Genomic DNA, 12,847 nt, shown 5'->3' on the forward strand with positions numbered 1-12,847 from the left:
CAGCTACAGGCCACAGGCCCTGTGAAGCTGCTCTGGAACCTGGAAGTCTGTGTCTGGGTTAGAAACTGCCAGGGCAGAGCTCGTGCTGTGTGATCTCACAGACCTTGAATGGGATGTCTGTCTCCTGGTGCACTTTTAGGAGTGAAATTTGACGAGCAGCTAAGTGCTGATCACCCATTGTTGCATGAATTCTATGGATGCTCTTGACGGTAGATGCTGTTATAGTGGAGGGACCTGAATCTGAGGGACCAGTGCCAAGATCCCAAGGGTTTTCCACCGCTGGCTCATAACGGCTCCTCCCTGATGGACTCAGCTTCTTTGCCGCTGCATTTGCTGTTCTTCAGGCTCTGGTCGTATTGCTTGTTGGTTGTCAGGAGGATATTTCTACTTTTGGAATATGACCTGGGCTCCGCTGACCTGCTACCCTGCTGCCCTGGGCATCTACAGCCCATAGTCCTTGGCTGTGATACATCTGAGGCCTCACTGTGGGGTGATGTTCCATGGGGTACCATCCTCTCTCTGCTGTCACATCCAAAGGCCACTTCCAGAGGACCCGAGGTGTCTAGCCCTTTATGCAGAGGCCCTGTGTGAAGAACTTTTTCTGGCCAGGCTTGGTAGTGCATGCCTGTAATCTCAGCGCTTGAAGATCCAGGTGGAGGATAAGGAGTTCAAAGTCATTTAGTGAGTTTGAGGCTAGCCTGAGCTACATGAGACTGCCCCAGAAGAATTATTTTTAAAGAATTTACTTTTCCCTGGTTAATTTTCTAACTAAGCATGGCTGTATGAAATATGAACTCTCCTTTAAACAAATTTGAGTTGGTGGAAAGAATGTCACATCTCGTTAGGACAGTTTCTTCCCTTGGCTCTTCGTAGTGCCTTCCTGTTTTGTTTTTGATGGGCAATCATGTCTGCACCTCTGTGTTTTATAAATAGCAACTGTTCCCTTTGTCCTTGGCCCTGATAAGGCGATCACAGGGAAGTCCCTGCCTTTCTCTGTAACTAGGCGTCTTAGAGTCTGACTGCCACAGCCCATCATGTGACAGTCACCCCAGGCTGCTCCTGCTTGGGCCCTGGGCCTCTGTTCAGGAATGCTGGCTTGCACACCTGGCCTGCCACATTCCGGGGTGCTGCAGGATTTGCCCAGGATGTACAAGTGCAGCTACGAGCTGTGTATGTGTGTGTGTCTGTCTGCCTGTGTCTGTGTTTTGTGTGTGGCTGTCTCTGTGTGTGTGTCTGTGTGTGTGTGTCTTTGTGTGTCTGTATGTCTATGTGTGTCTGTGTTTTATGTGTGTATGTGTGTGTGTTTCTGTCTGTCTCTCTGTGTGTCTGCCTGTATGTGTGTGTGTCTGTATGTCTGTGTCTGTGCCGTGCGTGTGCGTGTGCGTATGCGTGTGCGTGTGCGTGTGCGTGTGCGTGTGTGTGTGTGTGTGTGTGTGTGTGTGTATTGGGGAGGGTCCTGACTAGAAGGAGATCCTGAAGCTCATCCTGATTGGCTGAATTGAGAATGCACCCAGAGTTCACCTCTCTGCCCCAGTAACAGCATGCTTTCCATTGGCCCATAGTTAATCTTTTTATCCTAAAATCGGTGAATGAGATGAGTCATTGCTAAGTGTGGGAGGTAGGCTAAACCTCTGCAGGGAGAATGCCAGCCAGCCTGGTGTGTTGGTAATAAGGGCCAATTCCAGGTTGTAGGCTTTCAAGCCACCTCGATTCATTCCTCAGAGAATAAAGAAGTAGAGTTTGACTGGCTTGTCCGGGGCCTGAGTTAGTTACTTATACTCTGATTGTCTCTGAGGTGAAAGCTAAGCTCATTTCCTGGCTGTTTTCTTGATTTTAGAACTAAATGTTTAGGAGGTGACTCCTTACCCCTTACACACACACACACACACTCACTCACACACACACACACACACACTCACATACACTCACCTCCTACACACACGTGCACACACTCAGCCCACACACATTCACACAAACACCTTGCCCCATACCTGTGATTCTCAAAAGAAACCTAAGTATCCTGTTGCTGGATAAACCTAGACAGAGCCAGGCATGGTCGTGCAGGGGGATCGAGGTCAACCTGGGCTACATACCCAGACCCTGTCTCAAAACAACAATACCGACACCCAAAAGCCAAAAACAAGCTAGACAAGAAAGACTGGAGATGGTACAGCAGCTTCAGGTTTCCTGTCACCGTAAGTAGTTCTCTGCCCTCCTTGCTTTTCATCCTGCAGACATGCCCTGGGTAATTACAATAAAGATTAGATTTCCAGTGTAGGCCTGAGATCCCTGCTCTCAGCAGGATGAGAGCAAGAGGACAGAGGCCCTCAGGTGTGAGGCGTGGTCAGTGGGGCAAAGGACTTCCTGTTGGAGCTCACTGCCTTCTTGGTTTTGTTCCTGGACTGTTCTCTGTCCTCACCCCTGCCAGGCGCCTGCCCTCTCTGTCCCTTGGGCAGCCTTGTCTTTCAGGTCCTCCAGTAGCACCTTGCTTCTCTGCCTGTAGTGCTCCTGCATTTCTCCCTGCAGTGCTCCTGCAGTGCTCCTGCATTTCTGCCTGCAGTGCTCCTTGCTTCTCTGCCTGCAGTGCTCCTGCATTTCTGCCTGCAGTGCTCCTTGCTTCTCTGCCTGCAGTGCTCCTGCATTTCTGCCTGCAGTGCTCCTTGCTTCTCTGCCTGCAGTGCTCCTGCAGTGCTCCTGCATTTCTGCCTGCAGTGCTCCTTGCTTCTCTGCCTGCAGTGCTCCTGCATTTCTGCCTGCCGTGCTCCTTGCTTCTCTGTCTGCAGTGCTCCTGCATTTCTGCCTGCCGTGCTCCTTGCATTGAGGGCTCACATCTATGCTTGTGGGAAATTAGCAGTGTCGTGGGGTGAAAGCAATGAGAGTGGAGTCAGGAAGTGAGTGGCAAGTTTTAAGCACCTGGTGACCATCCTGTCTGGGTGGGGCGCTTGTCCTGGCAGGGCATCTAACAGGCCTGAGTTGGACTTCTGCAGTAAGAGGGCTGACACCACTCTGACCTGTGCTGCTCTGGAGTCCACCTCTGGGTACTCACTCCTGGGCAGCCTCGGTCACACTGTTCTTCAAGTCCTTCCTCAACTGAGCACAGCCACTGAGTCTGAGAAATGACCAAGGGCCACCGGTGAGGAATCTTCTTGTCTCCCCATGGCCCTTGTAACAAATGCAGGGTTGAGCCTCTCTGATTGCCTGGGCTGTTCCTGTGTCCCTTGACACATGTGCTGAGCTTCTGAGTGATTAGGAATGATGGGAAATAAGCAAGGTAGGGGTGTGTAGGGTATTTATGCTTCACTTCTGTAAACACCTGACCAAAGCTTGAGCTCTAAATGACACTCGAACTATGTGGGAGGCATTTTGATATTTTCATTTTTGAGCTGTTGTTTTCCATTTAGAACAATGTAAGGAGTAGAGCATTTGATGTGAGGTGTGCTTAGAGTTCATCAGCCTCACAGAGGAGCAGGCAGCACTAGACCCCTCTCTCCTGTAACTGGCGGCTGATGCCTGCTTGTCTCAAAACAGAAAGTTACAAATAATCACATTTGTGATGAGCATTTTTGATTTTCTCTAATTTTTTTTTTAAAAGAAGGCTTATTTTATGTGTATGACTGTTTTGCCTGTCTGTGTACTGGGTGCCTAGTGCCCAGAGACCAGAGAGGGCATCGAATCCCTGGGACAGGAGTTAGAGAAGGTGGTGAGGAGCATGTGAGTGCGGGGACCTGAACCTGGACCCTCTGGAAGAGTAGTCAGTGCTTTTAATGTAGCATTCTGCTACATGACTGAGCCCACGGTCAGAAAAGGGGGCCATCTCAAACTCCAAATCATTACATAAGGCTGGGTGTCCCAGACCAATGAAACGGGGAATTTAGAGGGTCAAAGCCCAGATCATGGGAGAAGAGGACAGGAATTTCTCATGATCTGAGAACTTTAAAAATTACTGTTTTGCACCAAATCAGCACACCACCCACACTTGCCTGTCTCCATGCTGGTATCTCTTTCGGTACAGTGGTACGTGAGAAATCAATTCCTCTTCACTTATCTCTTAAACTTCTTATTATCTTATTACCCAACGAACAAGACATCAATTGCAATTACTTTAGTGATTTCTCAGCTCCCCTGTAGTTACATAGCCTGTGGCTTGAACAAAACTATAGTTTCCTGATTCTGGAGAAAACAAATGTTCAGGCCACGAGGTGGTGCCTCGTGTGGAGTCAGAGCCCCGACTGTCGCTGCTACAGCCCGCCACTTCGGTGATTCCATTTCCTAGAGCAAGTGAACAGGGTACTTGGCATAGACTGTGAAGTGGTGTGGTCTTCTAGAACGTCTTTTGCCTTACCAGCCTCTCATCTAACACAAGCAGATGAATCTCGTGGAGATGGATTTGGAGTTGGCATCTGTCCCCTACCTGGGACATCTTTCTTCCCACAGAGGCAGTTATGTGTTTGTATGACCCACTCTGTCTAACCATTGTCATGGCTGAACTAGCAAAACATCCCGTCCCTAGACGCTGCTATAGTTTCTCTGCACTTTGAAAATTCTGTTTTTAAAAATAAAGTTAAATAAAACCTGAATAAGAAAGTGAAACAAGTAAAACAGATGCAATTGCATCTGTTATTTTAAACCTTTTCATTTCATAGAAATGAAAGAACTCAGCATGTTCTAATACAGTCCAGCCTGATGCGAGCTAAAGAGGCCTGCCTGCCTATGCCAGCTCTTTGCTTTATTCAGGAGCATATTCAACCCATCCATCCATTCATTTATTGATTCACTTATCTACCATCTACCCATTCACCCATCCATCCATCCATCCATCCGTCCATCCAGATCAGTCAAAGATCTACCTACCCATCTACTCACCTGCCCATCCACCATCTCTCCATCCACCCACCCATCCATCCATCCATCCATCCATCCATCCATCCGTCCATCCAGATCAGTCGAAGATCTACCTACCCATCTACTCACCTGCCCATCCACCATCTCTCCATCCACCCACCCACCCATCCATTCATCCATCTGAGTCAGTGGCGTTCCCACGTTCTGGCTTTCAAGGGGGGGAGAAATGTTATCAATGACTAAACAAATCATTTTTCCTCCATGTACCTGGTTTGCATCAACTCTTCATGCATAGCCCCTGCACATGTGTGGCCAAGGTTATTACTCTTGAACAGGCTTCAAGTACCTGGATGGAAGATTGTTAATTCTCGCACCGTTTTTGAGTACACCCATCTGACACACCCTGTTGGCTCCTCCAGAATGCACAGGATTAAGTCCCCACGCTCCCTCTTGTCTATCATAGAAAGAACGGGATTTGGAGCTGGCTGCGCGGATCGGCCAGTCATTGTTGAAGAAGAACAAGACCCTAACTGAGAGGAATGAGCTACTGGAAGAGCAGGTGGAACACATCCGAGAGGAGGTGAGGACCCCTAGCCTGGAGCTGGGAGCTGTCAGGGAGGCGGGTGGGAGCATATGTGCAGATTTGGCCCTGACCTTGTCCTCAGAGAGCCCAGATTCTACACAGAGACCCACCATGCTGGGAAGCAGCACACTCAGGCCCACACAGCAAGCAGGCAAGGAGCCTTACACCAGTCACCTTACACCACCAATATCACTGCGTAAGTGCAGAAAACAAGGCAACACCAGAGCCTGCAGTTTTCATGGTATAAACTCATTGTTTTCATGATACACGTCTTAACTCATGGCTGTCAGAGGAGAGCGGACAGACTATCTCAGCATCTCCAAAGGGAACCTGCAGTCAGGAGGAAGGATGCTGATTTCCTGGAGGTGAGGAACAGACTGCATGGAGACCATTAGAGTCAGATGCAGTTGATGGAACAGAGATTCAGGGCTTAGAGCCCAGCTTCTCTACCCTTGACCTGTTTTCCTAGCAGTAAGTTTTAGCCCTGAGGACTCTTCCTTCCCACCTCTTCCTCACTGTCTGTCAGTAACTTCCTTAGTGGGAAAGGCACCCTTCTCCATGACCCTACGGTACAGTCAGTCTTTCTCATTAAAGCTCTTCTGGGGCTGAGTTTACTGTTTCAAGTCAACCTGTAAGAAAGGGTTTTATCCCCAACTTGCTTTCTGAGATGGTAAGCTGGAGTGTTGTAGTGTTGTTGGAGAAATGAAGTTGTTCTGGCCTTCTCTGGCCCAAGCAAATGGCCTCAGTTAGGTGAGAAAGCACATGGGCCAGCATGTCTTTCTGAGCAGAGGGACACACCACCTGGGAGATGGTGAGTGGGTGGCCGCCCACTGGCCTCCTTCCATGGCGATCTGTGTGAGACCTCCTCAGCCTGCATGAAGAACAGCCTACTCCACAGGATGCAGATGCCTGCTTCCCAGGAGAGGCTTTGAATGGGAAAACTCTGAGGCCATACTTCTCTTGGAGAATCATTGAGTGGTCCCTCTGAGTAGGAGAACCCTTACACAGCATATGATACAAGTGGATCCTCCAAGGAAGATGGAGTCCACTCCCTGTGTGGTATGGGAAAGTTGGAACAAACCCCAAGGCACATCAGAAAACAGACTTCCCATCCTCCTTTACGGCCCTGGTCCCGTGCTTATCAGTACTGAGTGCTGGAAGGGCAGATGAGAAGTTTGACAGTATCCACTGCTTCTCTGAAAGCCTTGAGCCCAAATTGGCAATGTTTCGGTCAGCAGCCCTGTCTTTCCTCACAGCTCATCTCTTCCTCACACACTCCACGTTTCTGTGTGCAGAATAGGGCCTGACCGCCTTGGTCAGGGACAGTGTGAGGTGTGCTGATCACATGGGCGGGGGGCGGGGGCTGTGGTTTTCTAAGTGGAATCTGTGAACTGCTCCTGGCAGCCCATCTGGCATTAGCACATGCCCAGATCTGCTCTGAGATGGCATTGAGTTCTGACAAAGCGAGTGGCCTGCTCCTTTCATTTAGTGTACGGCCCATTGTTCTGGCCACTTGCCCAGCTGGTCATCTGGCTGCTTCCAGAGCCAATGAACAGTCTCACTGCCACCCCTGTGATCATTCCAGAGCCTTCTGCTCCTCTATCTGCCCTTCTAACTAAACATCGTGAACATAGAGTTTCCCACCTAGACGTCATTGATTGGGTTTTTCTTAAATGGCGTCAAACTCAATGCCTTGAAATTTTGAGTAGTGAATCAATCCTCATTTGGAGCATCATCCCTCCCCAGCAAGCGTTTGAGCACAGAATGGACATTGCTACCTTCCAGAAACCTTCAACCTGCTCTTTCCTATCTATGTAGGTGTCTCAGCTCCGACATGAGCTGTCCATGAAGGATGAGCTGCTTCAGTTCTACACCAGTGCTGCCGAGGAGAGTGAGCCCGAGTCTGTCTGTTCAACCCCGTAAGTCACCAGCGCAGGTCCCTGGAGCCCGAGGGCAGGAGGGCTGTAGGGGATGCCCTTGGAGGCCTCTAGGCAGGGTCACTAGCAGCTTGGGTTCTGTCTACAGGCCTCAGATGAAGCCATCTCACTGCTTCCATGGGAGCTGCAGGGTGGGGCGCTGTTTCCCTCTTACGGGTTTCATTGCTGGCCTGTCAGAGCGGCCATTTGCCCTGGTATGTCATGGGAACAGGGTGGGCTCAGTTGTGGGAGGAAGCACAGACCCTGGGGCCTCAGGCCCTTGGGACAGAAGGCCTGGGTACTTCTCTGAGAGTCAGCAGGCCCTCACGTTGGGAGTTCAGTGACCGATTTGGGGTCCCAGCTCTGTTGTGACTTAGAAACCGTGTTCCTGCAGCCCAGGCTACTTTCCATACTGTAGATAGAACTGTTAAGAACACTTAGGTCATAGGGTCATGGCACTGAGTTCACACATACAGCATACACAGAGCACTTACTTTAGAATTTAATTTATTTACTATATACATTGGGGGAGGGCAGAAGTCATGACTTACAGCTTGCATGTGGAGGTCAGAGGATAGCTTTCAGGGGTCAGTTTTCTTGTTGGTCCTAGGCATTGAACTCTGACTGTCGGGGTGTCAGCAAGACCTTTTCTCCCTGAGCTGTCTCACCGGCCATAAGACATTTCTTGTGCATAGGTGTGCGTGAACTGAATTGGTTCAATAAAGCTGACCACACCCCACCCCCAGTTCTGAGCTAATGTGGCTCCTACACCTTTGGGGTAACCCTTCCTGGTCTCCACATGGGACGGGGTGGGAAGGAAACAAAGCCTCCCTGACTGAGTGTGCTTTTCTCTCAGACTGAAGAGGAATGAGTCATCCTCCTCTGTCCAGAACTACTTCCACCTGGATTCCCTTCAGAAGAAGCTGAAGGACCTCGAAGAGGAGAATGTTGTACTTCGATCTGAGGTGACGCACACACCCTGCTCTTGCTCCCTTCGAAGGGTGGGGGTGTCCCTCTGGCAGCAAGGTTTCGGTGACAGCGCCATCTGTGTAGCGTTCATCTGCAGAAGTCTTGCCCGAGCGTGCCCTCCCTGGCCAGGGTGCCCAGATGCAGGCTCGGCCACGGGTGGCATTGCTTCTGAGCTGGCCATCACAGGGGTGAAGACTGAAGGGGTGTAGGCCTTCCCCTTTACCCCGTGCCTTCCATGGGGTTCCCCAGCCATGGCCTGACGGCTGGGGTGACACCAGCTGTCACGTTATTGAGGATCAGATTTGCTCCAAGGAGACCATATACCAGAACATGGAGACAGTTACACAGTGAGCTTGCAAAGGCTGAGCAGAGGCAGCCTGGGAGCTTGGGCTTCTGGGTGTTTCCTGTGTGGAAAGGAAGGTGCGGTGCCAGGCACCGTCCTGTGTTGTCACTGTTGTTGTTGCTGCTGCTGTTGTTGTTCTTGGTCTTCACAGCAAGGCCAAGATCTGAGCCTCCTCTGCACCAGGCTGCGGGGGTTGGAAGATGTCAGGGTTGATAGATGACAAAGGCCAGGTTTGCCCCTCCGGCCCCAAGCAGTTTTTTCTCCTCACCACCACCGCTCTCTGAAACAAGTACCACACTACTAAACAGATTTAGTGCTCTTTGTCTTAATTAACATTGAGCTTGTCTGTAGGCAAGAGATGGCACCACCCTGTCCACCAGGCCCTTGTCTGTCAGCTTTGGGCCGTGAGCCTACCTAAGCTGGCTCCAGACTCGCAGGGCCCCTCCTGGGGGACAGGCCATCTGTCACTTTGGACTTGCCATGCACTGCAGAGAGCCTCCCATCTGGACCTTACGAGGCACCTGACCTGTCCTTGCAGACCCCATACCTACCATCCTTTTTTAAATTTCTTACGAACGGGAACCACAGGCAGGACAAACGAGGTCGCCCAGGTTTGGTCTGCTAGCCCATGCCTCTCATCTGCAGTCTCCGGGCACTGGCCCGGGTGACTGCCTCAGTCCCAAGCACCCAGCCCCTCTTTCCCCAGAGCTAGCTGAAGGACTCTGATTCAGGTGTGGATTCCTGATGGCCCACGTCTGCCTGTGGCCAGGACCCAAGTCCTTAGAGCCACCCTAACTGAGCATTCACGCAGCCCTCTAGACCATTCTCTTTCCTTCCTTTCAGCCAGAGCAAACTATCTAAAGTCCTATGGAAAGCTATGCTCCGTGTGTGTGTGTGTGTGTGTGTGTGTGTGTGTGTGTGTGTCTTTTGTTTTGAGACAAGGTCTCACTATGTAGCTCTGACTGTCCTGAAACTCACTCTGCAGACCAGGCTGGCCTTGAACTCGCAGAAATTTGCCCACCTCTGCCTCCCAAGTGCTGGAATCAAAGGTGTGCACCATCACTTCCAGCCCATTTTGTTTTTTAAGACAGGCCCTCAGACTGACTTGTCGCTCACTATGTAGCCCAGGCTGGCCCCAAACTCATGGCAGCTCTCCTGCTCTAGTTTCCCAAGTGCTAGGGTTATAGAGGTGACACTCCATATCCCCTATTTTGGGAAAGCTATGGAGACTGTGTTTTAATGCTTTCATGTGTGTTTGTTCTTAGGGAGCTGAGCCAGAGAGTTAATGAAACTTTAGAACCTGGTAGCCTTTGTCTGACGTGGTAACGGTTCTGTTCCTGTGTTGCTGTTCATAGAACACATGCTCTAGGCAGGGCAGTGTCTTATAGGCACTATAAGAGCCATAGAGGTGCCATATCTATAAGAGCTGAACACACACAAGCAAGTAGCAAACAGACCACCATGGCTTGGCCTTTCTGTGCAGTACTTGTGCTCACGTCTCTGTGTGGCGCCCCCTGGTGGTCCGTAGCCTTCAGGGCTCTGCTTTAGGAATGTGCCCAGGGATTGTAGATGAGGTGTCTGTCCTGGACATGCGATGGTCGCAGGTGCAGAGATGTTGAAGGGGTTTGCCCAGCTCTGTGCCTGGACCCTGGTCCACCTGCCAGTCCTGATCGTGTGAACGCTGTTCCCTGACTAAGTCCCATCCACAGGCCTGTCAGCTGAAGACCGAGACCATCACCTATGAGGAGAAGGAACAGCAGCTGGTGAACGACTGTGTGAAGGAGCTGAGTATGTCTGCCCCTGCCCCCCGCTCTCCTCTTCTCAGACACTCCCGTCACTGACCCCACCACCCAATAGCTCAGTGGCATTTTTCTGAAAGCAGGAGGCCTATGCCAGACTGTGTGGCAACTTTTGCCCCTTTGTGAATCGAGAGCCATGCTCTCAATGAGGTGGATATTTAATTTTAATGGGATTTTCCCCATGCCCTCTGTTGTAAGTTTCCAGGTAAGATAAGAGAAAGGGCATTTCGGTGAAGTGAAACAGAGCTCATGTTCACATCTAGTAAAATGGGCTTCTGCTCCAAATGCAATGGAAAGCCACAGGGAATCGCACTGTGTGCAGAGCTCCTGTCATGACGTGGATCTGAACGTGGTGGAACATGGGAGTTCAGCTGGTGCGGTGTGTGCCACTTCCAGCTCCCTTCCTGGAGCCTGCCTGACCTGCCTTGGGGACAGCCTTCGTCTGTAGTCAGCCCTTCTAGGAGGGACAGCCCATGAGAAGCCTGGGCTCCTTCTCTTGCAGCCCAAAGGAGCCACATTATCACTTTGAAGGATGTCCACTGTGACTCCCTTCATGTCCCATCTCCATCCCCCGTTAAGACACTGTTCACTCCCTGGCTTGTGTGTGCTTTTCCAACTCAGCCACCTGCTTGTCATTACTTTGTCACAGGGGATGCCAACGTCCAGATTGCGAGCATCTCGGAGGAGCTGGCCAAGAAGACAGAAGATGCTGCCCGTCAGCAGGAGGAGATCACGCATCTGCTGTCGCAGATTGTGGACTTACAGAAGAAGGCAAAGGCTGTAAGGCTCCTGCGTCTCTGGCTGGGCTACAGTGGCCGTGCTGAGATGGGACTGTGGTTACTGGAGAGGATGGCTCCCTACCTGAGCCACGCATACGGTTCTTCTGGCTTAGTGAGCTCAGGAACCGACCCACTGCCCCGAGTCAGCAGAGGCTTTATGATCTTAGGATAATCTGTAAATGCGTGGCACACATAAAGCTGTTCTGTAGATACGGAATCTTGGCCTTTAACTTACAAATCATGGGGCCGCTCTTTGTTTTCACTCTGCCAGCCAGATACGTTCCATGGTAGAATGGTGTGCTGGCTGATTAGTTTCCCGTGTGGGGCTTGACTGGAAGGAGGAGATGAGATGCCTCCAGGAACAGAAAGAAGAAACGACGGAAAGCAGCCATTCTCTGGAGGTGGGGGTTGGGCTATGGAGAACAAACAGGCATGGAGGAAAGGCTGTACCTTCAGAGTCACATGAAAGGGGCTGGTGAGGTAACTCAGTGGATAAAGAGACCTGCTGCCAAGACTTGACGACCTGAGTTCCATCTCCAGAGAGAACCAACCCACACTGTAGGCAGAGACACACACGCATGCATACACACATGCAAGCACGCATATATGCACATATGCATGCATGCACACATGCACGCACACACACATGCATGCACACACACATGCACGCACACACACACATGCATGCGCACACACGAATGAAAACAGTTTTAAAAAGAACGTGGTTTTTTTTTTTTTTTTTTTTTTTTTTGTTTTCCAATTATATGAAAGACAATGTTCAGCTCCAGCGTCAGGTCATGGTCCTGAGGTGCTGAGTTCCTCAGCGACAGGCTGTTGACAGGTAACTAGAGGGAAAGGTGGTCTCTTCTCGGTGTCTTAACAGAGGACTTGTCTTTACCATGTTTAGTGTGCGGTGGAAAATGAAGAGCTCGTCCAGCACCTGGGCGCTGCCAAGGATGCCCAGCGGCAACTCACAGCAGAGGTGGGTGTCTCTGCCTCAGTTCTCTAGGGCTTCGGGTTCGAGGGAAGGCACATCCACCCGACTCCACACACACACACACACATACACACACACACACACACCAGGCACATCCACCCGACTCCACACACACAGACACACACACACACACAGACACACACACACACACACACACACACACAACAGGTCTATCCACCCAACTCCACACACACACACACACACACACACACACACACACACACACACAACAGGCCTAGGTCATTCCCCTCATAACAAACATTTTAATATCCAGTCATCATAATACTGTTTTACCTGGGTCCTGTGCCTACTGCCTCTGGTGGGTGTTGTAACACAAGGAGGTGGATTCAGTACCAGCTCAGGACTTGGAATATTCTAGTTCCTGACAGATGCCAACTGTCATGATGTTCAACTAGGTGAACAAAATATACCACAGGCATGTGTAAAGAGCTGTTCAAAGATATGGCTTGAATCTAGGCATTTTGGTACATGTCTGCAATCCCAGTCCATGAGTGGCTGAGACAGGAGGATTGCTATGAGTTTAGGCTAGCCTGGGCTACAGAGAAAGTCCCTAGATCAAACAGAAATGAAAGACGACGACGGAGCTGGAAACAAGGGT

General features: G+C 50.6%; 1 protein-coding gene across 7 annotated transcripts in view; it reads left to right on the top strand.

The window, feature by feature from the left end:
• Window positions 1-12,847, top strand: part of Trak1 (trafficking kinesin protein 1) — a 108,988-nt gene that overhangs the window by 69,827 nt on the left and 26,314 nt on the right. For all 7 annotated transcript variants that reach the window (XM_059268926.1, XM_059268927.1, XM_059268920.1 and 4 more), the window contains 6 exons: window positions 5,306-5,422; window positions 7,244-7,344; window positions 8,198-8,306; window positions 10,363-10,441; window positions 11,102-11,232; window positions 12,139-12,213. In XM_059268926.1, the coding sequence (XP_059124909.1) occupies window positions 5,306-5,422; window positions 7,244-7,344; window positions 8,198-8,306; window positions 10,363-10,441; window positions 11,102-11,232; window positions 12,139-12,213 (612 nt within the window). The remainder of the gene's footprint in view (window positions 1-5,305; window positions 5,423-7,243; window positions 7,345-8,197; window positions 8,307-10,362; window positions 10,442-11,101; window positions 11,233-12,138; window positions 12,214-12,847) is intronic.

Source organism: Peromyscus eremicus, chromosome 7 (assembly GCF_949786415.1).
Source record: "Peromyscus eremicus chromosome 7, PerEre_H2_v1, whole genome shotgun sequence".
NCBI lineage: Eukaryota > Metazoa > Chordata > Mammalia > Rodentia > Cricetidae > Peromyscus > Peromyscus eremicus.